Source organism: Chlorocebus sabaeus, chromosome 11 (assembly GCF_047675955.1).
Source record: "Chlorocebus sabaeus isolate Y175 chromosome 11, mChlSab1.0.hap1, whole genome shotgun sequence".
NCBI classification, from domain to species: Eukaryota; Metazoa; Chordata; class Mammalia; order Primates; family Cercopithecidae; genus Chlorocebus; species Chlorocebus sabaeus.
The window spans coordinates 75,264,627-75,291,806 of NC_132914.1; the positions used below are offsets into that span (position 1 = coordinate 75,264,627).

The 27,180-nt window shown below is 36.2% G+C and overlaps 1 protein-coding gene across 7 annotated transcripts in view; it reads left to right on the plus strand.

Moving 5' to 3' along the window:
* The window catches only part of NAV3 (neuron navigator 3), a 905,452-nt gene that overhangs the window by 699,019 nt on the left and 179,253 nt on the right, over window positions 1-27,180 (plus strand). For all 7 annotated transcript variants that reach the window (XM_008004102.3, XM_008004100.3, XM_008004096.3 and 4 more), the window contains 2 exons: window positions 4,325-5,348; window positions 20,026-20,141. In XM_008004102.3, coding sequence (XP_008002293.3) covers window positions 4,325-5,348; window positions 20,026-20,141 — 1,140 coding nt within the window. The remainder of the gene's footprint in view (window positions 1-4,324; window positions 5,349-20,025; window positions 20,142-27,180) is intronic.

Here is a 27,180-nt window from a genome sequence, read left to right on the forward strand (position 1 = left end):
GTTAATATTGCATAGCTATGAAGCATGTAATGAACTTAGCAATTTGGGGGACTGTCTTAGGAAACAGCCCTTTAAAACTGAAAAGGCCAGCAGTTTTCAGAATTTGTGAGTCTCCTCAACCCTTGCTACTCAAAGTATGATTTGTGTGTGAGCAGCACCGGCATCATCCAGAAGATTGTTCGCAATGCAGAACCTCAGGGCCCACTGCAGATCTGCTGAATCACAGTGTGCATTTAACAGAATCCCCAGGTGTCATGTGTGCACGTTAAAGTTTTGAGAACGACTGTGTTAAACACTTAGAATGTTTGACATTCTAAGAAAATTACAGAGCTTGGACTGTAGAGTGACAAAATGTGGGGTCAAAGCCTAGCTCCATCATACATTCCTCATTAGGTATCTAAATCATTGAATGAAGCTTACCAAGCTCTGGTTTCTACAAATGTGAATTAGGAATGTGAGCCCTTCCCCCTTCACTGGGCTGTCGTGAAATAATGCAGTTAAAGAACCTTCAATAAAATATCGGTTAGCATAATTACATTTGTAATAATTATTAATATATTCATTATAGAATATGAAATATCTCAAATAACTGTTTTTTTTGTTTGTTTTTTGTTTTGTTTTTTTTTTTGAGACAGAGTCTTGCTCTGTCACCGAGGCTGGAGGGCAGCAGTGAGATCTCAGCTCACTGCAACCTCTGCTTCCTGAGTTCAATTCTCATGCCTCAGCCTCCGGAGTAGCTAGGATTACAGGTGTGCGCCACCATGCCTAGCTAATTTTTGTATTTTTAGTAGAGATAGGGTATCGTCATGTTGGCCAGGATTGTCTCAAACTCCTGGCCTCAAATGATCCACCAGACTTGGCCTCCCAAAGTGCTAGGATTATAGGCAGGAGCTACTGTGCCCAGCCACAAATGACTTTAAGATCAGTGTGAGTGAGGATGATTTCAATAGGATGTCATCATGTTCTGCTTAACAATATGTCCAGCAGAATAGGCTTTCATTTTGGGGACTGTGTTTATCTCCAACTCTGTGTCCATATATATATATATAAAATTTTTAAATGTTAAAAAATAGAATAAATTTTTATATAGCTCCCCAAAAATATGTGTAAATGTTTCTTCTGGCTAAAAAACCTATACATCTCCCTTATACCACCTGTTTTGATCTTATTCTGCAGCTCTCTATGAGTCCTCACAACTCTGATCTTCTCTACCATTTTCTTTCCCACATGACACTCACCTGACATTTAGTATATACGGTGGCATTTATCTTTTATGACTCTATTTATTTCCCTCCTACAAGATTATAATATGTCTTGGAATGTCTTATATAGAGTAGTCACTCTAAATATTAACTGATGATGTGCCTAGATTCATGTTCTATAAACAGTAGGAACTGAATAACATTAATTTTCTTGGAAAGAGTAGAAAAATATCCCTGTATGTTCAACAAAAATCAGCAAAACATTATGTTCACTGTAGGAAATGCACAGGCATGTACACGGTTCATTGAACCTGAGAAAATTCATTTTGTTTGGAGGAAAAATTCTTAGTTTCTAATTGAATCTGGGTACCTGAGAAACAAAGTTCACTTAATATAATTCTATTCAGGGTATTAATTGGATAGTTACTATTTTCTGTGTTTGTATAGTCAAGGGAATGTTGTAATTGATAAACCATTGAACTTACCCATCTGCATTTGAGGAATAGTATAATATAGTGGTTGACAGGATTAACTTATAACTCAAGCAAAGTTCAGTGCTCAATTGTATAACCTTGGCCAAATTACTTAACCTCTTTGTGCCTCTTTTTTTTTCACACATAAAATAGGGGAAATAATGGAAAGTTCATGCTGTTGTTGGGAGGATTAATTGAGATAATACGTGTTAAACACTTACTTCAGTGCCTGCCATGTAGTGGGTGCTATATACATGGCATAAAACAGTAATACAGGCATGGTCTTTGCTTTCATGGAATGCACAGTATTGTGGAGGCAATAGGCAGTTACAGTAGAGTGATAATGACTATAATAGAAGGAATGGTAAGCTATGGGAGAAAGTAGAAGAGACACCTAATTCAGACTCGATGCTATGGGGGTCAGAGGTGGGTGTGGGAGTAATTTTTTCCCCTGAGGAAGTAAGGTCACAGCTGACACCTGATGAATAAGGAGCTTCTACCTGTCGGTAGTCAGTGGACTCCATCCGCTACTAAGAATCATTTAAATTATGAGGAAATGTTATTAGTCTTTGAAAGGGATCTGTTGGTGAAATAATCTTGAAACTATTTCTACTTATAACATAGATAATAAGCAAAATATTGGAATCCCTTCACAGAAAGATAATGTATTTGAGTAATTGAATGTTCTGAAGCTTGTAGGATTAGTCTTGAATCAGTCAATATATCCACTGTTTTTTAGAACACCTTAGTGTTTGTGTATGAATCTAATGAATTTTCATAAATATTCCAAAGATGAGCACAAGTAGAATTTACATGAATATTTTTAAAAGATCAATTTCTCATTACATGCTTTAAAATTTATACCATATAAGCATTTTGACTTTTCAGTGAATGGCAGGATTGAAATATAGAATATATAGGCATGGTCTTACATTATACTATTAGTATTAGTCTTTGCTAATTGAAATGAGGAATTGCAGAGGGGTAGTAAGAATTAGAAGTCATTGTTAGTCTACAAATTTGTTTAAGAAAATGTAATACAAATGTATTTGTGTACAATATTTTATTGTTAATGTCAGTTTCAAATATCAACTATGTTATTTTAGGCACACTTAGTTTTTTAGAAAATAAAACCTGTCTAACTCACACAAAAATGCCTGTAACCATTTGACTTCTTTTCCATCTCTAACTTCTTTGTTATTTCCTTCTATTGTATGTCAATTTCTTTTTCTGAAAAATGAGTTAAGACTAGTATTCTGTACCAATTGGCTTGATTACATATGGTTTGTCATGTGTTCTGACTTATTTTTTTAAGTCAGGCTTTTTTTTGAAGAAGAAGAAGACATTTAAAAATAAAAGCATTGTGGTTTTATATTTATAGGCATTTAATAAAATGGAATGAGCTCCAATTCCTGAATAGTATTAAAACAATGTCTTTATATAACATTTCATTAAGCATTTCATCAAAAACAGATTTGTGTTTATTTTTCAATATCTCTATGTTTACAGTACCACTTAAATGTCTAATTCAATCATCCCCTCATCCCCAAAAACAGAGGGTGAAAGAGGGAGGCATTCATGGTTGATTAAACTTAAGATAAATGACTTGACCAGAAATACAGTTTACAAATGTTAACGCTTGGATGGAGGTCTTTTAACTCTAAGCTCAGTTCTTTTTCTTGATTCTATACCATATTGTAAAATCCTTCCTTTAATTTAGTTTTGTCTTCCTAAAAATAAGACTGTAATCAAGCATTAATTTTACTAGAAAAGTCATGTAAAGATTCACATCATAATGTGACTTCCAAGTGGAATGTAAACAAACACTAGTGCATTATGAAATACTTATATGACAAACAGATTTATTTTCCTATAACTCTTAAAAGTAGCTTGATTTATTCTGACCAGCTGTAGGTGTGCTGGTTAAGAGCAGAGTCTCTGAAATCAGTTCAAATACAGGCTGTCTGACTATGAACAAGTTATTCTCTCCTTGCCTTAGTTGCTTTAGCTGTAAAATGGGGATGATAATATTAATACGAACCTTGTAGGATTATTATAAAGATAAATATAGATAGATTGGTTAGTAGATCATCTGATCTATAGAAGCATAAATTTCAGTAATATACAAATTAAAATAAAATTAACAAAAAGCTAAATTATAAGTTATACCCATATTTAATCAGATTAAAAATTAACTAAACAATTAGCTAAACTCCCAGTAGCTTAAGCCAATTTTCAACATTCATTATACAACATATTTTTATAGGGCAAGGTGGAATATCCATTTACTAGTATGGGCTACAGTGGTGGTTGAAAAAGAACACAGAGAATTGCTTAGAGGAGGGATAGTGTTTTATTCATCTTTGAATATCGGTGACTAGCAAATTTATTTGGGTAAGACTAATTTCAGAGGGGAAAATAAAGCATAGTCCCCCCCAACCCCCACCCCAGAATCAATGCCTCTCAAACACTCTGCATTTTTGAAATATGTTTAAAAAATCACATCAGAGAAGTGATTGATGCCACATGTCTCCTTTCAGTTTAGAGGAGAGACTTCTATCCATCAATAGTTTGGAAGTTCTCAATTATATAATATAAATGATCAAGATTAATTGCCTTTTCTTTATTTTTCTTCTAAACAATGTCCAGATTCCTCCAAAGGACCTCAATCATCTTCAGGTGTAAATGGTAACATGCAGCCTTCCAGTACTGCTGGGCAGCCTCCTGCCTCTGCCATCCCTTCTCCAAGTGCCAGCAAACCCTGGCGCAGCAAGTCCATGAATGTCAAACACAGCGCCACCTCCACCATGTTGACTGTAAAACAGTCAAGTCCAGCCACCTCACCCACACCACCGTCAGACAGACTGAAGCCACCTGTCTCAGAAGGGGTCAAAAGTGCTCCCTCAGGACAGAAATCCATGCTTGAGAAATTCAAGCTAGTCAATGCCCGGACTGCTTTACGCCCCCCGCAGCCTCCCAGTTCAGGACCTAGTGATGGTGGGAAGGATGATGATGCCTTTTCTGAATCTGGTGAAATGGAAGGTTTTAACAGTGGTCTGAATAGTGGTGGCTCAGCAAATAGCAGTCCCAAAGTGTCACCTAAGTTGGCCCCTCCAAAAGCTGGAAGCAAAAATCTCAGCAATAAAAAGTCTTTGCTACAGCCAAAGGAAAAAGAAGAAAAGAACAGGGACAAAAATAAAGTTTGCACTGAAAAACCAGTCAAGGAAGAGAAGGATCAGGTGACCGAGATGGCTCCAAAAAAGACCTCCAAAATTGCCAGCTTGATCCCCAAGGGCAGCAAGACAACAGCAGCCAAGAAGGAAAGCTTAATTCCATCTTCCAGTGGGATTCCAAAACCAGGCTCTAAAGTTCCAACAGCAAAGCAAACCATTTTACCTGGCAGCACAGCAAGCAAAGAGTCTGAGAAATTCAGGACTACCAAGGGGAACCCTTCCCAGTCCTTACCTAAGCCTATAACCATGGAGAAAGCAAGTGCATCTAGCTGTCCTGGCCCTTTGGAAGGAAGGGAAGCTGGTCAAGCCTCTTCTGCTTCCTGTACCATGACAGTGGCACAAAGCAGTGGGCAGAGCACAGGAAATGGTGCTGTCCAACTCCCTCAACAGCAGCAACACAGCCACCCAAATACTGCGACAGTGGCACCATTCATTTACAGGTAAGTTGGCCTCTGCTTTTCCACAGTTGTAAATATATTTACAGGCCTACATACTCAGAGTGTAATAGGGAAGGCTGATAAAGTGGTGCTTTATGTTGTCATTTTGGAATGTTTCATGCTAAAGACAGAGGCCTAGAATTTAGTGCGGAATCTTAGTCTGGAAAAAAGCTTCCAACAGGATCCAGTTTTATTCCTTCTCTCATTCCCTCTCAGAAATCGAGACCTTCCAAAATTAAACTACTTGTTATCAAAAGCCAGCTAGAAACCAGATGCCACAAAGTTCTCTTGTGTTTATTCGTATTATTGCTACTACCATACTGCTTCTATTACTAGTAGCAGACTTTTAAAATAATTCTCATTTTTACAGAGTTTATGGTTTTTTTTGTTGTCATCTTTGGGAGAAAGTATACCATAATGGTTAAAGAGGCAGCCTCTGAAATGATAAAGTTGTGGATTTCATTCCTAGTTCTGCCACTTTTCAGCCAGAAGACATTGGACAAGTTACTTAATACTCTTTAGTCGGCCGGGCGCGGTGGCTCAAGCCTGTAATCCCAGCACTTTGGGAGGCCGAGACAGGTGGATCATGAGGTCAGGAGATCGAGACCATCCTGGCTAACATGGTGAAACCCCGTCTCTACTAAAAAATACAAAAAACTAGCTGGGCCTGGTGGCGGGCGCCTGTACTCCCAGCTACTCGGGAGGCTGAGGCAGGAGAATGGCGTGAACCCGGGAGGCGGAGCTTGCAGTGAGCTGAGATCCGGCCACTGCACTCCAGCCTGGGCAACAGAGCGAGACTCCGTCTCAAAAAAAAAAAAAAAAAAAAAAAGAAAAATACTCTTTAGTCTCATTTTCTTCAGCTGTCAAATAGGAACCATGCACTACTTTGTAGAGTTGAGACTATTAACAGAGGTGATGCATATATCATGTTTACTGTATATCCTGATGTGTTGCAAATGTTCTTCAAATGTTATTTATAAGGCACTACTTTCTCAATGTAAATTTTATATTAATTTCCCCCAGCAAGGCATAGGTTTCTAGGTAAAAGGGGTTACATATATAATTTGTATTACTTATTTGGGCTGTATTATTGATTTGTTTTTTCTTACCTTTTATTTATTTATTATTTATTTTAATTTGCATTTTTGTTTTGTAGGCACTGAAATACACAATATAAAAATTTTAAATACATTATTATGCATTTTAAAATATGCATCCTGCCACCCAACTGGTAAAGACAGAACACTTTGCCTGTTGTTCTGTGATTTGCTTTAATTGATTAGAGATGTGTCAGTAACTGCTGCGTGCCCAGTTTTTTCACTGCTTGGTTAGTAAGGAGATGGCCTGAGGATCAGTAATGTCTGCTTTGTCCCTCCTTCTGGCAGGTTGGCAATTTAACTACAGAAAGAAAATTTTACAAATAGGATACAGGACCCACTATAATTAAGAAAGGGTCAAAGCTGTATAGTTTAAAAATTTATTATTTTTTTGAATATAAAACTTTTTAAAATAAAGCAGTTTATACTGATTTATTTTTTTCTCAATGAAGAACCTAAGTGCTTTTTTCCTGATGTTTTGATACACTCAGCAAAACAAAATTATTATAATTATTTCATTTAATCTCTTGGGACATTACAATTGAATACTGCTTTTCTGACTTCAGTAGTACTAATTCATTTAAAATATTTGTATTTGGATCAGATGGGAGTCTGCAGCTCCTTCTGACTCCAGGGTCCCTATTTAACAAAGCAGAATTTAAGATGTCAAAATCATGATCCACATTTCAAAAATGTGAGAAAAAAAATCATGAAGTTTTAAATATGTCATACTCAACACCCTTGTGGATTACAAATATATTCTGTAAAAACATCAATCCTTTCAAAAAATCACAAGTGAATTTCATAGGGAAGTGTAAATCTAGAACTGCTAATTTAGTAGGCTTCTTTCTATAAGTAGCAACAAGCTTTTTAAAAAATTGTTTGCAATAAATTATCCAGTGGATACAAATTTAGTGGTTTCCATTTGAAAATGTAACTTTTAAGTATCAAAAACAGGAAGCAGCACAGCAGCACAGCTTAGAAGTTACAGTGCGGATCCACTGCGTGACCCTGATGAGTTCTCCACTCTCTTGGAGTTTCCGTTTGACCTCTTTAACAACAAGACTATAAAAGTGAGGCAATGTAGCCAAGTAGCTAAGAAAAGAGGCAACAGAAAGACAGGCAGGAGGAGAATCCCTTGAACCTGGGAGGCAGAGGTTGCAGGGAGCCGAGATTGTGCCATTACACCGCAGCCTGGGCAACAAGAGGGAAACTCAAAAACAAACAAACAAACAAAAAAAACAGGCCGGGCACAGTGGCTCAAGCCTGTAATCCCAGCACTTTGGGAGGCCGAGACAGGTGGATCACGAGGTCAGGAGATCGAGACCATCCTGGCTAACACGGTGAAACCCCGTCTCTACTAAAAAATACAAAAAACTAGCTGGGCGTGGTGGCAGGCGCCTGTAGTCCCAGCTACTCGGGAGGCTGAGGCAGGAGAATGGTGTGAACCCGGGAGGCAGAGCTTTCAGTGAGCTGAGATCCGGCCACTGCACTCCAGCCTGGGCGACAGAGCGAGACTCCGTCTCAAAAAAAACAAAAACAAAACAAAAAAAAAACGGTGATAGAATATGTCTTACTCTACCATTGTTCAGAAACAGCATCTTGTGGTAGTTGCCTGAGTGGGAATCTCAATGCCACCACTGATTAGTTGTGTTACTTTGGGTTATATATGTAAAGATTCTGAACCACAATTTCCTAATCAGTGAAATAGGTGTAATGGTAGAAGCTATCACATTAGGCTATTTTGAAGATTGAGTTGATATTTATCTGTAGAACAGTATCTGCCACATAGTAAACAGCTTTCCCTAAACTTCACTTTCTAATCCTATAAAGTATGATTGATAAAGGATGCCTACCTTGATCGATTGTATTAAAGATTAAAGAAAATAATCCCATGTAAAATTTTTAGCACACAGCCAGATTTTGAGTAAATTACATTAATATCAGTAATTATTTTTATTATTATCAACCATATACGATAGCTAAAAATAAATAAAATCATGGCTGGCATGGTGGTTCATGCCTGTAATCCCAGCACTTTGGGAGGCCAAGGTGGGAGGATGGCTTGAGGCTAGGACTTTGAGACCAGCCTGTACCAGAGTAAGACCCTGTTTCTACAATAAATAAAGAAATTGAAACTGTCTCATAAAATTTCACATTGAAGTCTATATACAAAGTAATATTCATGCAAAGTGTTTAAATCAATGCAGAACAGTTTTACAAATAGTAATGTAAATCCTCAAAAGGCAGAGTGGTTACTATTCATTCTTTTCAGCTTTCAATGGAAGGTGCTTGTTTATAGTCATGACATTTGGATTATGTAACCTTTTATGTTCTTTCTGACTTTCACTGTTCTATCCCCATGTAAGAATCCCTCCTATGAAATCCCTGACAATTATTTTTGGAGTTGGTAATCATTTGATGACATAATACTAATAATTTACTATTTTATGTTGGTATTATCATTTGTTGAGTGTTAACTTAGTGAAAGTCTTTGTGTCACAAAATATATGTGAATTTTCTCATTTAAACTTCATCATAAACTCATGAGAAAGAATGTTCTCCCCCATTTTCCAGAAATGAAGAAGCAGAGATATTAAGTCAGAATAGTAATAATCTCTTGAGATCATAAAGCTAGTAGAAATTTGCTTTGCTTATCAGTTCTAGCTACATGACATAAGTAAGAGGTATTGTTACTGGGAAAATTCTGGTTAGGAAAATGCCGATAGTACACTTGCAAAATTCTCAGTCAGAACTCTTTTATAATTGAAAATGGTAATTGCTGTTAATTAGTATAAATTATATAAATGTATACAGATCCATATATATGTTATATAAAGATAGTTAAATAACTTTTATATAATGGGAAAATTGATAGCTGATGGTGACTTTTTTCTCAGCTCAATTCTAGGTTAATACTTATTCCTTCTGAGACTCTAATATATGCTTCATAATACTCTTTGTCAGAAACTGGAGGTTCAGAGTTCTATAAATATAATGTGGATTCCGGAAGTTAATAGATTTCCTGTTAGCCTAACTTCCTATCTAATATAAATTATTCTGTACATAGTTTCAGTAAGTCAATTATCTCTACAGAGTGATAAAGTAGTTTTGAATTTGCTGTTATTCTTATTCATTTATCAAATAGATATAACTAAGACAAAATATCGAGAATTAAAGAAAATATTTTATTTTGGTTTAAGAAGTTCCCGATAACTAGAGCTACCTGAAATTGGAATAGGCTGCTTTTTATAGTATTAAGATGACCATCTGAAGTACTTAAAAAGTGGTAAAGTGACCAGTTATTACAGTTTAGACAAAGGGAAATTGCTGCATACTTTTTCATTTATGTACTCATCCCTCATTCTACAAATACCATGTAACAGAAGACACAATTTTTTTTAAAAAAAAGATATCTGCCTTCTGGGAGCTCAGCCTACTAAGGGTAGTAAGAATAATATAATCAAAAATATTAAAGCATTACTGTTATGGAAGTATATGCAACATACAGAATTAATGTAGAAAAAAGAGGGTTTTTTACAAATCTGACAAAATGGAGTCAACTAATGCATCACCAAGAATTTAAGATAAGGGTAAGAAATAAAAGATGAGTTAGAATTTGTCACAAGGAGGGAAGAATGTTGTGCTATCATCCAATTTTGATATTCTACAATTTTATAATGCAGGCATGATGGGAAAAATAATAGGTAAATTGTGAGCTGCTATGCAAATACTAGTAACTGGAACTGCTACAGATACTAATGGTTAGGATTTGTAATTATATGAATGAGAGGCTGTATTAATCCATTTTCACACTGCTATCAAGAAATATCCTGAGACTGGATAATATGTAAAGAAAAGCGGTTTAATTGACTCACAGTTTCGCATAGCTGGGGAGGCCTCAGGAAACTAACAATTAAGGTGGAAGGCGAAGGGGAAGCAAGGCACGTCTTACGTGGCAGCAGGCGAGAAAGAGAGGACAGGGGAAACTGCCACACACTTTTAAAGCATCAGATCTCGTGAGAACTCACTCACTATCAGGAGAACCATATGGGGGAAACTGCCCCCATGATCCCATCACCTCCCACCAGGTCCCTCCCTCTATATGTGGGGATTACAATTCAGATTACAATTTGAGATAAGATTCGTGTGGGGACACAGAGCCAAGCCATATCAGAGACTAAAGAAGAAAAGAAATGGAAATAATTTGAATTTTGTTTTTCTCTTTCAATGACCCCTTCTCCATACATCAAATTTTCAGCTAGTCCTCCTAACCCATCTTCTAAAACATACCCTCAATCAGACTTTCTTTCCATTTCCAGCTCTTGTCTCCTGGTTCAAGCCACCTCACCACCAATTCTCATCTAGTTTCCAATGAGTCTCCCAGCTTCCACTCGGCTCTTTGCAGTAACATCCTTCACACAGCTGGCATTCTCACCTTCTAAAGGCATAAATTGTATATCTTATTCTAATTAATGAAGTCATCTATTAGATTTCCATTACATTAAAAAAATAAAACTCAAAAATTGCACCATGACCTTCCAGGTTCTAAGTAATCTAGTACCCTATTCACAATTGATCCCCACAACCACATGCAGTCCCTGCTTCCCCCAACACATTGTATCTCAGCCTTTATCCTCTTTCTCAACAAACCAGTCTATCTTGCTTTAGAACATGTCTTTGATATATATGTTCATTTATGCCTGTAACAACTGTCTTCTAGATCACTGCAGGTCTGTCTTGTTATTAGAGCTCTGCTAATCTCCAACCACCTCCAACCACCTACTCAAGGGGAATATATATTATGCCCCTTCTCAGAATTCTATTTCATTATCCTCTTGTATTTTCTTTATACAGTTTATTACCATCTGTTTTTTTCTTGTTTACTTATTAAGTAGTGTGATTTCAGCCACCTCCTAATGTAATGTAAGCTCATTGAAATTAAGAGTCTTGTCTTTCTTATTTAGTAGCATAATTGCCCAGTACACAGCCTACAAACAGCGAAACCAAATAAAAATTGTTAAATGAAACATTGTCATCCTGTGTTAGAATCACTTGCTATAGAAGAATTTTCAAACCTGCCAAAAATGTACACTGGAACAGAAAATATTCTGAAGTCTCTCACTTCCTATAAATGGGAGGGTTTAACCAAAATACAAACAGCTTTAAAATATTTAAAGAATTAAACCATACCTTCTCTTCAGCACATTCATTCACTTATTTTTTATCTTCTTTCAACAACTACCTACTAAATATTTCTTATGCATGAGACCTCAAGGATTGAGTGAAAAATCATACATCCTATGTCATTTTCTTTTTATCATCCACAATGTAGTAGACAAGAGGCAAGCTCAAAGAGAACTACAAAATGCAACTACAAAATGCTTTACCTGGAAGGGTAAAGCTCCCCAGGACTGAACTAGATTTGTTATACTGAGGCTTCAAAACAGTGGAAAATTACTTTTAGCTGTTGGAATCAGGGAAAGTAGCACCTGAACTGAGTCCAGAAAGATAAGTAGGATTTGGTAATGCAGAGATGAGGGGGACAGGGAGGGAAACATAAGGCTGAAGGAACCACATAAACAATTTCAATACAAGATACGTACAGTGGTCGGCAAGTAAGTCAGTTTCTCTGGACATTGAAGATTGATTGAAGCCTGGTTGTAGTAGAAATTCTTCAAGGTCAGAAATTTGAACTTTATGTATGTATATATGTGTCTATATACATGTATACTTGCATGCACATGAGCATGTGTGTGGAAAACATGGTCAGAAAAGTTACTCTTTCTTCAGAATGTAAAATGGATTGTTTGTAGGAGAGGTCAGAGTAGGATGAACCATGTTAAATGTATAGATGAAGGAGCAACTTACTGAATTTCTTAGGTAGGTTTGTTAAGTCTCAAACAAGGTTCCAGTTATTGGAAGAAAAGAAGAAAAAGGAGAACAGCATAGTTTTTCCATTCTGTTTTTTTAAAACTCCTTTTTTATTGTTCCTCTTCTTTCTTGGTGTCTACCCTGAGCTATATTATTTGAACCTGTTTTTCTTGCCTGGAGTTCAAAAATTGTTACCTTACATCCTTTAGACTTTCAAAAAATACCTCCCCTTTTCCCATATGTCATTTGTCTTCCATTGTTTTTGTGTTCATTACATCACAACTATATTCTACATGCTTTCAAGGACATGTGAAATAAAATAATACAGTAATTGGTTAATTATGGAGAAAAGAGAGACCTGTGTGTTTTCCTTAAACCTGTCTCTTTAGAAGCCTCCAACAAAGTTTTAAAATGACACTTACCCAGATTTATAACATGCTGTTTTGAAGTCTACATTCTTTCTTTTCTGACCATTTGTAGTAAATGCCAAGGAAACAATGCATTGGACATAAAGCAAACATGTAGAGGCAAAGAGAGCAGAATCAGGGTTTTGAGCAGTTCTCAGAAAAGAAAAATACCTAACCATTAGATAAGGCAAGGCACTATTCATAAGGAGAAACGTATCATGCTTCTTAAGCTCGTTAATTAAATATAAACAGAGACCCTCTATAAACAACTTGATTTGTAAACTTTGGTCAAGAAAATCTGAATTTAGAGTGTTTCCTTCTTTTGATATAATATGCTGTACTTTACACAACCACACCATGAATTCACAGAGCAGATTTTTATTATAAAATATTTCTGTGGGATTATAGATTTGCCTAACCAAGCCATTGTTTCTTCTCTTCATGTTTTATTTTATGTTTTTGGAAACAATTTTAATCTTACAGAAAATTTGCAGGAATTGTGCAAATGACTCTCATGTACACTTCTCCCAGAGTACTCAGAGAACTTATTCAGGTTTCACCAAATTTTACCAAATATGATCCCTTTTAGTAATTCAGTATAAATATTGCATCTAGTAGTTGTCATGTCTTCCTAATATCCCTCAATCTGGAACAATTGTTTAGCCTTTCCCTGACTTTCATGATATTGGTATATCGATGGCCAGGCATTTTATATAATGTTTCTAATTTGGGTTTGTCATGTAGTTCATCATTATTAGATACACATTAAATGTATTTTTTGTCTGGAATGTCATCGAAATGATACTGTGTTTTTCCCATTGCATTTTATTGGGTGTTTCATGATATGAATATCAATATCTTCCATTTTGGTTGTGTTGAATTTGATTGCTTGATTAAGGTAATATCTGCCGCAGTTTTATATTCTAAGTGAATATATTGTCTCCAGTTGTATGTAATACGTATTTTTGTGGGAAGATATTTTGAGACTGTGTGTAAAAATTCAATTTTTTATCTACTTTCACCCACAAGTTTTAGCATCCATTGAGCTTTGTTGCCTGAATTAATAATGTGCTGTTATATGTGACAACTGGTTTTCTAATTCCATCCTGTCTTCTGCATTTGCTCTCTGGCATTCTACTTTAAGAAAGAGATATTTTCTCCTCATGATCTTTCTATCTATTTAAATTATATGGACAAACAGATTTCTACTGTATTTGTTATAATTCGTTGCTGTCACAACTTACTTTGGTGCTTAATTTTCCAAGATGTGGCCACTGGGAGTCCCTTCAAGCAGATTGTGTCTCCTTTCCAAATGCTCTATCACTCTGAGAATTTTCTTTCTTTATGGCTCAAGGTGTTCTAGGCTCATCTTGCACATTCCCTAATTTGGCTTTAGATCCTATTCTTTTCTTTAAGGAACTCGTATGTCTTTTTGTATAGAGTGATATTAGAAACCAGGATCTCATTGTTCCTAGGTTTTCTTGGTGGTCAAAACCAAGAAATATATGTGTGTATATACACACATACATACACACATATTTAATCATTATTTTAATATTGTATATTATTTATTATAATTCAATGTGATTATTCATGTATACATACATTCATAATACCTCCAATTCCAGCTCAACACCACAGAGTTTATTTTTCTTTCCATACTTGTACCTCCTTTTGTCAACCATGAGAAACCTGGCTCGCATTATTCTCAATGTTTTCTTATTTGCTCAGCTCCCCTGAATCGAGCAAATCTTCTATCCACACTAGACTTCTGTTCACCCCAACAGTTTCCTGGCCGTGGCCCTGGCTGTCACCTGTCTGCCTTTCCAGAATGAAGGAAATAGGAAAGCAAGCACATTACTGGTTTTTGAAATATATGTGCTTTTCTTTCTTTTTTGTTGGAGTTATAAACAGGAATTACAATACCATTAGTTAATGTTTCTGACTCAAATCAGTTCTACTTGTGTCTACATTTGTGACCATATCTATATCAAGGTGAATCCACAGGGGGAAATATTTTTTGAATATAAATCAATATGCAAACACTTACATTAATGACATTAAAGATTAGAGGTTTGATAATGTCTAGGATTTAATACTGATTTCCTTTTAATGATTAATACATAAAAAATAACATTTAGGGGCCAGGCGCGGTGGCTCACACCTGTAATCCCAGCACTTTGGGAGGCTGAGGCAGGCAGATCAAGAGGTCACGACATGGACACCATCCTGGCTAACACGGTGAAACCCCGTCTCTGCTAAAAATACAAAAAAATTAGCCGGGCTTGGTGGTGGGCGCCTGTAGTCCCAGCTACTCGGGGAGGCTGAGGCGGGAGAATGGCGTGAATCCGGGAGGTGGAGCTTGCAGTGAGCCGAGATTGTGCCACTGCACTCCAACCTGGGTGACAGAGCGAGACTCTGTCTCAAAAAAAATAAAAAATAAAAAAATATATAACATTTAGGTTAGACCAGTGGATATGTCACATTCAAAGACTGAATGACTGAGCTGTCTGTTAGCTAAGGGAACCTCAAATGCAATAAAATACTTAGTTCAGAGGCATTTTGATGGAATTAAACTGTAGGGGAGTAGTTAATAGATCAACATTTACAGGCAGCCAGGTTCAAGTACTGGTTAAGCATCTACCAGATTGTTACCTAAGACCAGTTATTTGACCTCTAGATGTCTTAATTTCTTAACTACAGCCCCTACATTACAAGATTGTTGTGAATTTTGAGTGATATGCCCCAGGAAAATACTAAACACCACACTTGGCACATAGTAAGTGTGCAGAAACAGGTAATAGCTCTCATGGTAATCACTGGTATCATGACTTTTAATTACTACAACTCCCAGTAACAGATGAAGGACCTGGCTTATTAGACTTCTAAATAAATTACACTCTGGAGGTTGAGGTGAGAACACGGCTTGAGCCAGGAAGGGTGAAGCTGAAGTGAGCTATGGTTGCTCTAGTGCGCTGCAGCAGGGGTGATAGAGTGAGACCCTATCTCAAAAAGTAAATAAATAGAAGAAATCTAAATAAACGGTTTTTGCAATGCTGTGTCTTGATGGTTTCAATACTTACTCATAACATGATGACCATGTTGTAAATGCACAGTGACGTTATCTACATAGGACCATGTTGCTGAATACTTTGAAGGAATATTATGATACGTATTTTTTCTTTTTCCAGTTAATAGGAAGATAATGCATTATCAGTTTATGGGGAAACAGTGAATGATCCACTGCAATATTCACCACATCTGTCAAAATGTACTTTCTGATTAGAGAACACACTTGATTCTAAAGTCTTCATAAATTATTTCATGAATCAAATATTTTTATTTAACTGGTACAAAGCATGCATAAAAATAGAGGGTAAGTTGTGAGTCTTCAGAGATTTAACTGGACTTCTTTGATTATTTGTATAAAAGGTACATCTTTACCAGTTGGCATTGATTGGTCCTCTATAGACTGGAATTAAAATCTAATTTTGCTGTAACAAATTGTGAGGTGGAAATACTAGAGAAATGGATGACTTGTAACATCAGTAGACATTTCTGGTCTCATTTAGATGTGAATATAAACCAAGCATGACTTCTAGTCCTTTTTACGGTGATTTGAAGTTTACGTTCACCAAGTTCCATTCTTTCATTGATCAATCTGTTTCCTTATTAATGCTAATGTAGTTCACTTATGTAGGGAATTTGATGAGAAATATGTTGGAGAACTTAAGGTAAATAAGACTGTCTTGTGACTTAAACTAAAAGACATAAAAGAGTGAGTCTGCCAAAAATATGCACTGACACATTAACACAAATTTTAAAACGGCTTCCAAGACAAGACTGAGCTGTCACATAGGAATACACTTTTTTAAAAGTATGTCTCAGACAGGGGGAGTGGGAACTTAACCAATGGAACTAAGTCTTTCATATTGAGGAAGATAGCCGCAAGTCAGCTTCTGAAGAATTCTTTTTAAGAGCTGCTTGCTTTTAGCAGAGCAAAAACTATAGTGCTAAAATACATTCCGAGTTTTCTTTTACTGCAGATTTTCTTAGATGGAGATAGGATCTTTAGAACTAACATGGCCACAAACATTCTGGCTCCTGTGACAGCTGTTGGTCTTGTTCTCATAGGAACCAGTTAGCCGTGGGATTTAGACAAATATTTCAGTGAAATGCTTAATGTGACTCAGCTTGTAAAAGATGAATCTGTGAATACAAAATCTGCAGGACTAGAGGTCAACCCTGGCTCCCAGCCAGTTCAACAAGGTGCTGTGCCTCTGTGACACTTCTTGGCAGGCAGCCAGTCAGCTTTCCCTGGGGTCCACAATTTCACTACATACTCTCCATTTAAACTTCTTCAGCAACTAATAAAAATCCTTAGAACACTTCAGAGGATTGTTTCTCCCTTCGCTCAGAGACAATAGGCTAAGGAAGAGATCAGTGGGGAGTAGAGTGGCCCACAATAAATGAAGCCAGATGGAAGAACAGACTTTAGAAATGAATGGGGAGGGACTGTCAGTAGATGGGGATATGTGAGGAATTGGGGTCCAGGAGAGAAAGAAACAGGCTACACAAAGAGCGGATATATTTGCCCTTTTAATATTGACCAGAATTTCACAAGGGAGGATGTATTTTCAGTCCTTTTGTAATAACAGTTTATTTCACAACTATTTTGCAAGGCAGGCATTTTTTCTTATTTTTACAGATGAACAAACAAGTTCAGAGAGGTGAAGTAACTTGCCAACATCACATGACTTGATAACTGATTAGTGATGGGGTCAAGTTTTACATCCAAACCCAGTATATTTACACATATGCTACTCTTTCTTGCGTATGCTTTACCCACCAATAATTTTGTTTTACTCTTATGGCTAATATTATTTATCGATATATTTATAAAAGATTTGTTGACTGAAACTTATATTCTGATACAAGACTAGACACTGGGGATACAATGGTGACTTCAAACATAGAGAATAGGGCCTAGTCTGGGATTAAACGTTAATCAATTAATTACATTAATCTCATATCACAAGAGTATGAAGTGCTGAAAACATAGGTCCAGGGAGTACTAAGTGCTTATAATTAGAGACTGCCTGATCAGTGAAATTAGGGAGGATTTTTAAAGAAATAGTCACTTGAGCTAAGACTTGGAGGGAAGGAATCAACTGGATGAAGTGAGGAGGAAAATAATCAAGTGTAAAGACCCTGTTTGGGCAGGAAGCTATGGAAAGTGAGTAGAAGACTCTTGTGGCCACAGTAGAGAGAGGAGAGAGGAGTCTTGTGTGAGATGATGCTGGAGACCATCATCCCATGGGTTGCATGGGACCCAACCATGCAAGACCTTGTAAGTTCCATCAAGGTTTCACCTGAGGACTCCATGAATCAGGACCAGGTTTGTTAATAAAATATTATGACTTCAGTTCTATAAATGATGGGTTTGACATATTTTTGTGACAACCAAGAAGAAATGTCAATTAGACAGTCTTTATATACATCAGGAATTCAGCATAAAGTGCTGGGTTAGAGTTAGAATTTTAGAATTCAGGTGTAAATAAATAATAGCCAATACAATGAATATGATTGAGATCATCTAGAGAAACTATAGACAAAAACTGGAAGAAGTATAGAATATTCCTTTGCTGAACTCCCAGGTTTCTGCTGTCTGTATCCCCACTTCTTTTTCTACTACCCAGAACCACAACATTTAATGATTACGTAAAGGAAAACAATAGAATAAAGTAGAATCCAGAGAAAATGGGAAACACACTAGAGAATTTTTGCCATAAAAGCCAAGGTAGAACAGTTTGATAAAGGAAGGAATGAGCTGCTGTTCTAAATGCTACCAAGATATCAAATGAGTGGAAGACTAAAATACCTTTTAAATTTAGCTACTTTGAGGTTTCTTTCTGGCCTTAATGGTATATATCCTATCACTTAAATAGTGTATTTTCTTTCTTAATTTGTTTATGCTCTTTATATTCAGTTTTAAGCTAGAATAAAATAGGAATGGTCTGTCAGAAATTATTGGAGGCCAAAGCACAACCAACTTTGTATTGGAAAGTTTCTTTCTTGCATAGTTCTTTTTTTCATATGCTAATTCACATATGTAACACATATGTCAATACAGACAACATGTAGTTTTCCATAGTTTCTTAAAACCTAAGTGAACTTTTCAGTTTCTTGGCCTGTCAGTTAAATTTTGACTTGTTCTGATATCAATGATTACACTTTTTCTCTTGAAACTCAAATTTAGATTAAAAGCAAAATATTAATTAAACATTGATTCCAAAATATAATACATTCTTCATTCACACATGAACATTATTTGTAAATATTCTTAAAGTAGTAAATATTGAAAGATCACTTGTCATGGTCCACACCTACTACCAGAAATAAAAGGGTAGATGTAAGGCAAATGAGATGTCTCAAAAGAACACAGTCCAGTGTGCAATCCTATATTAGCTTGCCTCCTTCTGTGTCTTAGTAGTTCATGCTCTGAACATTTAAAGTGTGTTAGTTTGTGTCAAATATACATCGAATATGAAGCTGCATTAAATAGAAAGCATATCTTAAAACATTTGCCTGTACATAAAGGAAAGAAACAATGCATGAAGTGTGATTAGAATATCAAAAGTATTCAGGACCTTTGTTGAGTGCTTTTCATTTAATTAGACATACTCTTTACAAGCTAACCACACGCACAAATACATACCCATGTACATACATAGACAAGTGTGAAACAGATGATATGAAGGTAATTGTAAGAATGATAATTTGTTTCTGGTTGACTTTAATTGCTCTGAAATCTTTGGTAATTAAGTAATCATAATGATGTATATAGCATAGAACAAAATTATTTTTTTATTTTTACACATATTTTAAAATATTTTTATAGAATTTTTGTTTAAAAAATAATTTTAAGTGTGATTTCAATACTTTCAGTATTCTTGCAAAAAAAAAAATACTTTGGCCATATTTCCTCTAAAATAGCAAAAGAAGTTGGATCTTTTTAAATATTTTGCCCCCAAATTATAATCAACTATTGATAGTTATAAGCTTCCAAATTTAGACAAGTCTAAGAAATCTAATTCCACATCTCACTCCCATTTAGGTTGCATATGAAAAATAACAAAATTCTCCTATACATAGACAGCTCTGGAACATTCTAGTCATAAAGAAATACTTATCTTGATGGAAAATTTGTAATTAATATTTCTTGTACTGTAGAACTTCCACTTTGATGAGTGACTGGTGATTATAATTGCTATTTTTTTCTATTTTCCTGGATAATTTCAGGGCACATTCAGAAAATGAAGGTACCTCTTTACCATCAGCTGACTCCTGTACCAGTCCTACAAAGATGGACTTATCATATAGTAAGACTGCTAAGCAGTGCCTGGAGGAGATATCTGGTAAGTGACCTCATCAATGCATAGGTCAAACCTAGGAATTTCTATATTCTCCCCATAAGACTTTTTATTAAATCATATTTGTGGTATACTGTTTTTTATGCAAAAATGGATTGTATATATCTCATGCTTCAAAGATCATTAGCTATTTGGCTATTCTGCTTAGGATGATCTCTTTGTTACTAAAAAAGGAATGGTAGTCCTTTCAGAAGTGAAGACTTTAAGTCATTTTGCCCTTAGTCAAATTGAATAAAATCAGAGAAAACCTGTATAATATATTTGGAGATTGAAAATAAACTAATGATTGGCCATGTGGATTCTCCATGGCTAATGCAGCCTGCTCTGTCATCAATTCTATACTATTTAAAACATTTCTACAGGGTGATTTCAAATGACCATTTTAAAAAAACTCTGAATAGGAAAATATTTTATTATATATGGATGATGTAAGAAAAAAAATAATACATACCCCAGACACAGTTATCAGGTTTTTGTTGTGTATAAAATGGGATGCTGAGCTTGAGCGCAATGTTTTCTCTAGGGTCCAGGTAAGCCTAAGCATATATGGAAGACATTTGGTTTAATTTCATTACATATAGATCTATATTCGTAAGGAACCAAGAAACCTCCTAGCAAAATATATTGCCCCTGAAGGGCGAGAGATTAAAGAGTACTTTATCTGGTTCCTAAGTATAATAATGCATGAAAGTAGGGTTATGTCTGTTGTTCCAGGAAGTCTCTGGCCCAAGCCTTGTGTATTCACAGCTAAGTTCAAATGAAGAAAACTAAATAAATTATTTAATTTTAAAAAATTACTGTGTACTCTAAAGACCCAAAGTATAAGTATCGCTATGAAGCTCATGAAAATGACTCTATCACAAATTTGGTGGTTAAGAAACTTCCTCCCTTTGGCAGACCTGAAAAGCATTTGGCAAGCATTAGACATGACTACAGCATCCTGCAGTGGATATTGACAACAGTTACAGAACAACATCCCAAGGGTACATTTTGGAATCAGCATTAGTTGATAACATTAGGTATCAGAGGTTTTATACGGAGATTACAACAAAGGCCCAGTACTAGGTAGGGGTAGAAATGGTAATGCCAAGACATAGATATAGGGATAGTAATTGTAGATTTTTCAAACACATGGGGGATGTGTTGACTTTCCATTAACTCTGTGTAGTACCATGGTCAAAATGATGCTATGTGTTTATTATGACCAGATGTTTTATACAATTAGCATGACATGAAGATGTGTATGCCTCATATATTTCTTTATACATAAATGTCTTCAATATGCATGCTAAGCACTAGAGCTAAAATCTGTAGGGGAGATGAATTTAGTAGAGTTTGAATTGCAATTTTATGTGAATTTCACAAAGGAACACTGTTTTCAGAAACTAATATATCACAGTATATCTGATTGAATAAATAGTCTGTATTTGATGTTTTCTCCACTTTCTTATTGTCTACCATTTGATCACTTTTTCATTTTTCCATTTGATATTTCCTTTTAACATTCGGATTTTTAATAGAATACCTGAAAGTGAATATAAACTAGCAATTAATATAATAATTTAATGGGTTTATCAGAGAGCATAATATCATTTTGCAGCAACAATCAATTATTTACATAAAATCATAGTCTTCAGTCTAGGATTTTGATACGAATTCAATAAAAGAAAGAAAACAGAAAATAAATGGTGCAATGAGACTTACCTACTTGTGTCAATCTTACTATCATCTGTTTAAATGCAGCCTATAGTGGGATAGTGAAAATGTCTCTCGATACTAACTTGAGATTTCCTGGAAGAATTGTGATATTTTTTGCAGTTAGTAAGTTATAAATTGAGTACTATAGTTGAAGAAAGGTAGATGAGGAAATATGAGCAGGCCAGTCACAGAGATGATTGTCACAGAGAAATTAGATTACATATCTTCATCATTTTAAGATTTTGGTTTATGAATAACTATCTCTTACCATTTCTGCCCTAATTTTTAGTGATTTTAGTATCTACGTAGGTGTTCTTTCTAACACCTTGGCCTCTCCTCCCATGATTTTTGTCTTGCAGTCCCTCCTGAGCTACTTATTCTCATCATCATACGTAGATCTAGGCATCATCAGAAACTACTACTTTATGTGACCTCGCTGTCATGCACTGCACTCTTGCTGATTGCACACTCCTATCATTTCAGTATTCTTCCTTTTGTTCCCTGACTCCAGCAATGATTCCACTAGGGTTTCCAATTCATTGATCCTACCACTTTTTACTGTTCCTCACCAACCTCTGCATATTTTTCTTCTCTCCTTAATCAGTTAATTTCCTGTGATAAGTGAATGTATTTTTATTTTTATACACCCTAACTCCATTGCCTCTCTCTCATTTGATGAAATCGTGACCTGGTTACATTTAAATCTCCATCTATTCTATACCAACAATGAATGAACCAGGAGAAAACACATCGTATGTCAATGCAACTCACTTTACGTTCAGGACCTCCAACCTCAAGTGAATATGTAATGCTCCTGGCAGTCAGTCTATATTTTTATACCTTTTTTCTCAAATGTCCGACATTACCAGTTCCATTCTTTCTCTTAACTGATGACCTTGATGTGTACTTCACTTACAAAAGTGAAGCACAAAGAAAAGTTCACGAACCCCTGTCATCACATCTACCCAAGTATAACATTTATATCCACTTAATACCTATTTACTCTGCTTTTACTTGGATTACTCTCTCTTCTCTTTAATAGCTCCCTCCCAACCAAGCCACTTATTTTAGGCTATGGCATACGATCATTTCTCCAACCTTAATTTAAAAAAATAACTTCCCTTGACCCCAAATTTGTCCTCAAGTACTGTTGTCATTTATCTCCTTGTCTTATGGCATACTGTAAAAAGAGTAGGGTTCAATCACAGTCTCTTAGGCTTTTAACCCCACTTCTCCACTGGAACTGCTCTTATAGAAGTCACCACTAATGTCAACATGGCCAATCCAAGGATCAAGTCTCAGGCCTCATCTTATTTCACCTCGCGGCAGCTATTTGTCCTCTTCTAAGAAGGTTTCTTCCTTGGTGCTATAGTTTAGATACAGTTTGTTTGGCCTCACCAAGTCTCATGCTGAAATTTGATCCCCCTGGCCAGGCGCAGTGGCTTGTGCTTGTAATCCCAGCACTTTGAGAGGCCAAGTGGGGCAGATCACGAGGTCAGGAGTTCAAAACCAGCCTGGCCAACACAGTGAAACCTCGTCTTTACTAAAATTACAAAAATTAGCCAGGTGTCGTGGTGGACATCTGTAGTCCCAGCTACTTGGAAGGCTGACGCAGGAGAATCACTTGAACCTGGGAGGAGGAGGTTGCAGTGGAGATCACACCACTGCACTCCAGTCTGGGCAACAGAGCTAGACTCCATCTCAAAAGGAAAAAAAGAAAGAAAAAAGAAGTTTGATCCCCAGTGTTGGAGGTGGGGCCTCATGGGAGGTGTTTGGATCCCAGGAGCAGACCCCTCATGAATGGCTTGGTGCCATTCTCCAGGGAGTGGGTGAAATTTCACTGCTAGGTCCCACATGAACTGATTGTTGAAAGTCACCTGGTATTTCCACTTTCTCTTGTTTATGCTCTCACCATATGATCTCTGCACAAAAGCTCCTCTTTGCCTTTCACTGTGAGTGGAAGCAGTCTGAAGTCCTCACCAGAAGCAGTTGCTGGAAGCAGCTTCTTGTACAGTCTAAATACCAGTGAGCCAAATAAACCTCTTTTCTTCATAAATTACCCACCCTCAGATAATCCTTTATAGCATCACAAATGGACTAAGATACTTGATTTTCAGAGTCATAGATCCCCTTAGCTTTCCTCAAACCTTACTGTTCCTTCTTCGTCTCCTTTTCTAGTTACACTTTTTTCTTGATGATTTCTTATGGTTTAAATGGTCCAGGTCTCTTCTTCTAGGTTTCTCTACTTATAAATGCTCCCTTGGTGATTTAATATCAATATTATCTCATGGCTTTAAGTTTCATCTATATTCTGGTGGCTTACAAATGTCTCTGTCTGCTCTAGTTCTCTCCCCTGAACTCTGGACTCAAATATCCAAATGCCAACACAATCTTTCCACTTGAATATCTCATAGACACTTCAAACATAGTTTATCCCAAACTGAACCTCTGATATTAACCTATAAAATTGTACCCCTGAAAAACTCTTTACCCAAGTCTTCTCCATTTTCATTAATAAGAATTTCATCCTTCCAGTTGCTCAAGCCTGAAACCTTAGACTTATTCATGACTCCTTTTTAATGCCTCACACCTGATGCCCTGATAGTCTATTCATTATAATATCTTGTTGGCTCCAGAAGTATTGTTTTCTATTTGTACTCAGAGACAAATGGTGTTTATAAATCAACTTTTTGGGATATTTCTCAGTATTTGAACTCTTGTTACTTTTCTCAGAAATCCAGAAACTGAAAAAATTTAGATGACACAATATCTAACTAACTATGAGAAATAAGGTACTAAGATAGCTTAGAATAATTACATTTTTAAAATATATCCAGAATTTGCCAATTCTCCTTTTTTCTACTTTTGTCTATTAAGTGGCATCACCAATGGATGGTTAGTACATAGGTAGCACTCAATAAATGCATGTAAAATGAAATTAATATAATGGATATAGCATTAAAATGAGAACTACACTAAAAAAGGAACATAATAATTTTCAGATGAAAACAATAAACAGAAAAGATAGGAATTATCTCTTTGGCTTTGGAAGGCACTCAGGAAATAATCACAGTGAACTTATGATCAATTATACTATACAGAAGGAGTTGATATAAATGGAAAATAAAATTTTACTTTTGATTATGCCATCACTGAATAATCAAAGAATATAAGGAATAAAATGTTTAGTCATTCTACAGAAGTAATGTTACAGTTCAGAAGCCCTCCCTGTTGATCTGGGATTTTAAAACAGCACATTATAAAATGGAAGAAGGCCAGGGATGGTGTCTCATACTTGGAATAGTAGCATTTTAGGAGACCAAGGCCGGACGACTGCTTGAAGCCAGGAGTTCAAGACCAGCCTGGACAACATAGTGAGACCCTGCCTCTACAAAAAAATAAAAAAAAAAAATCAAATTATCCAGGCATAGTGGTGTATAGCATGTGTCTAGTTCAATCTACTCAGGAGGCTGAGGAGAGAAGTTTGCTTAAGCTCAGGAGTTCCACGCTGCAGGAGCCACGATCACACCACTGCACTCAAGCTTGGGTGACAGAGCAATACCTTGTCTCAAAAAAAAAAAAAAAAAAAGTAGGGGCAGGGGGAAAAGAAGGATAAATTTGTAACACAGGTTGAACATCCATAATTTAAAAATCCGAAATTCAAAAGATCCCAAATTCATAAATTTTTGTGTGCTGACATAATGCCACAAGTGGAAAATTCCAAACCTGATCTCCTGTGACAAATTGCAGTCAAAATGGAGGTGCACAACACAGTTTATTCAGCGTTCTCAGGGGAAAAAATAGTCTTTCAGCCCCCTTTAGCCACTATGTATCTTTTCCATGCACACCTAGATTCCCGCATGCAAGCATACCCACAAAGGATAATACAATGGCATGTGTGCAGAGTGGACATGCCAGTGGCAGGTTCCCCACAGTGTCCCACATTGGGCCAAGACCTATATGCATTACACTGTGGTTTTTCTTTTGTTTTTGTTTGTTTGCTTATTTTTCATTCTGTGGCATAAAGATACTGTTGAAAATGTCAAAAAGGCCTGAAGATACCCCTATGGGTAACAGTGATAAGAAAAAAAGGAAGTGTTTATGTTTGTTTATAGCACAGAAAATCAAACTGTTGGAGAAACTAGACTGTGGTGTAAGTGGGAAACATCTTACAGAAAAGTATGGTGTTGGAATGACCACCATATATGACCTGAAGGCACCAAAGGATAAATTGTTGAAGGTCTCCATTGAAAGTGATGAACAGAAGTTAAAGAAAAATAGAAAAATACTGCATAAAGCTAAAAATGAAGATCTCAGTTGTGTATTGAAAGAGTGGATCCATCAGTGTGACGGCGTACACATGCCACTTAATGGTATGCTGAAGGTTAAATAAGCAAAGATCTTTCACAGTGAACTGGCAACCGAAGGGAACTAAATATTCAATAGGCTTGTTGTAGAAATTTAAGAAAAGATACGGCATTAAATTTTTAAAGATTTGTGGTGATAAATAGTGAAGACATACATTGACTAGTTGGCCAAGATCATTGCTGATGGAAATCTGACTCTGGAACAAATCTTTGATGCTGAAACACACATTTTGATGCCTCAGAAAGATACTGACACAGAAGACGAGACAGCCCCTACAGGAAGTAAGGATGCCAAGGACAGAATAACTGAGATTGGATGTACTTATACAGCAGGAACCCATACATGAAAACTTGCTGTGATAACCAAAAGCTTACGTCCTTGCTGTTTTCAGGGAGTGAATTTCTTACCAGTTTATTATTATGCTAACAAAAAGGCTTGGATCACCAGGGACATATTTTCTGATTGGTTTTATAAACATTTTGTGACAGCAATTCTTGCTCACTTTCAGGAAGCTGGACTGAATGACTGTAAGAATTTATTTGATTATATTTATTCTACTCATTGTCTAGCTGAAATTATTATCAAAAACAATGTTTATGCCATGTACTTTCCCCAAAATGTGACTTGTTAATTTAGCCAAGTGACCAGGTTATCCTTCAATCGATAAAGAATAAATATAAAAACACTTCCTTAAATAGCATGCCAGCAGTAGTGAACAGAGGTATATGTGTGGATGATTTTCAAAAGGAGTTTAGCATGAAGGATGTCATATATGCTGTTGTCAATCCTTGGAATTCAGTGACTAAAGACATGGTTGTACCTGCCTGGCACAACCTCTAGTCTGCATCTATGTTCAGTGATGATGATGAACCAGGTGGTGACTTTGAAGGATTCCATATGTCAAATGAGAAAAACAATGATGTCTGACCCTACCTTTTCCAAAAAAAAAAAAAAAAAA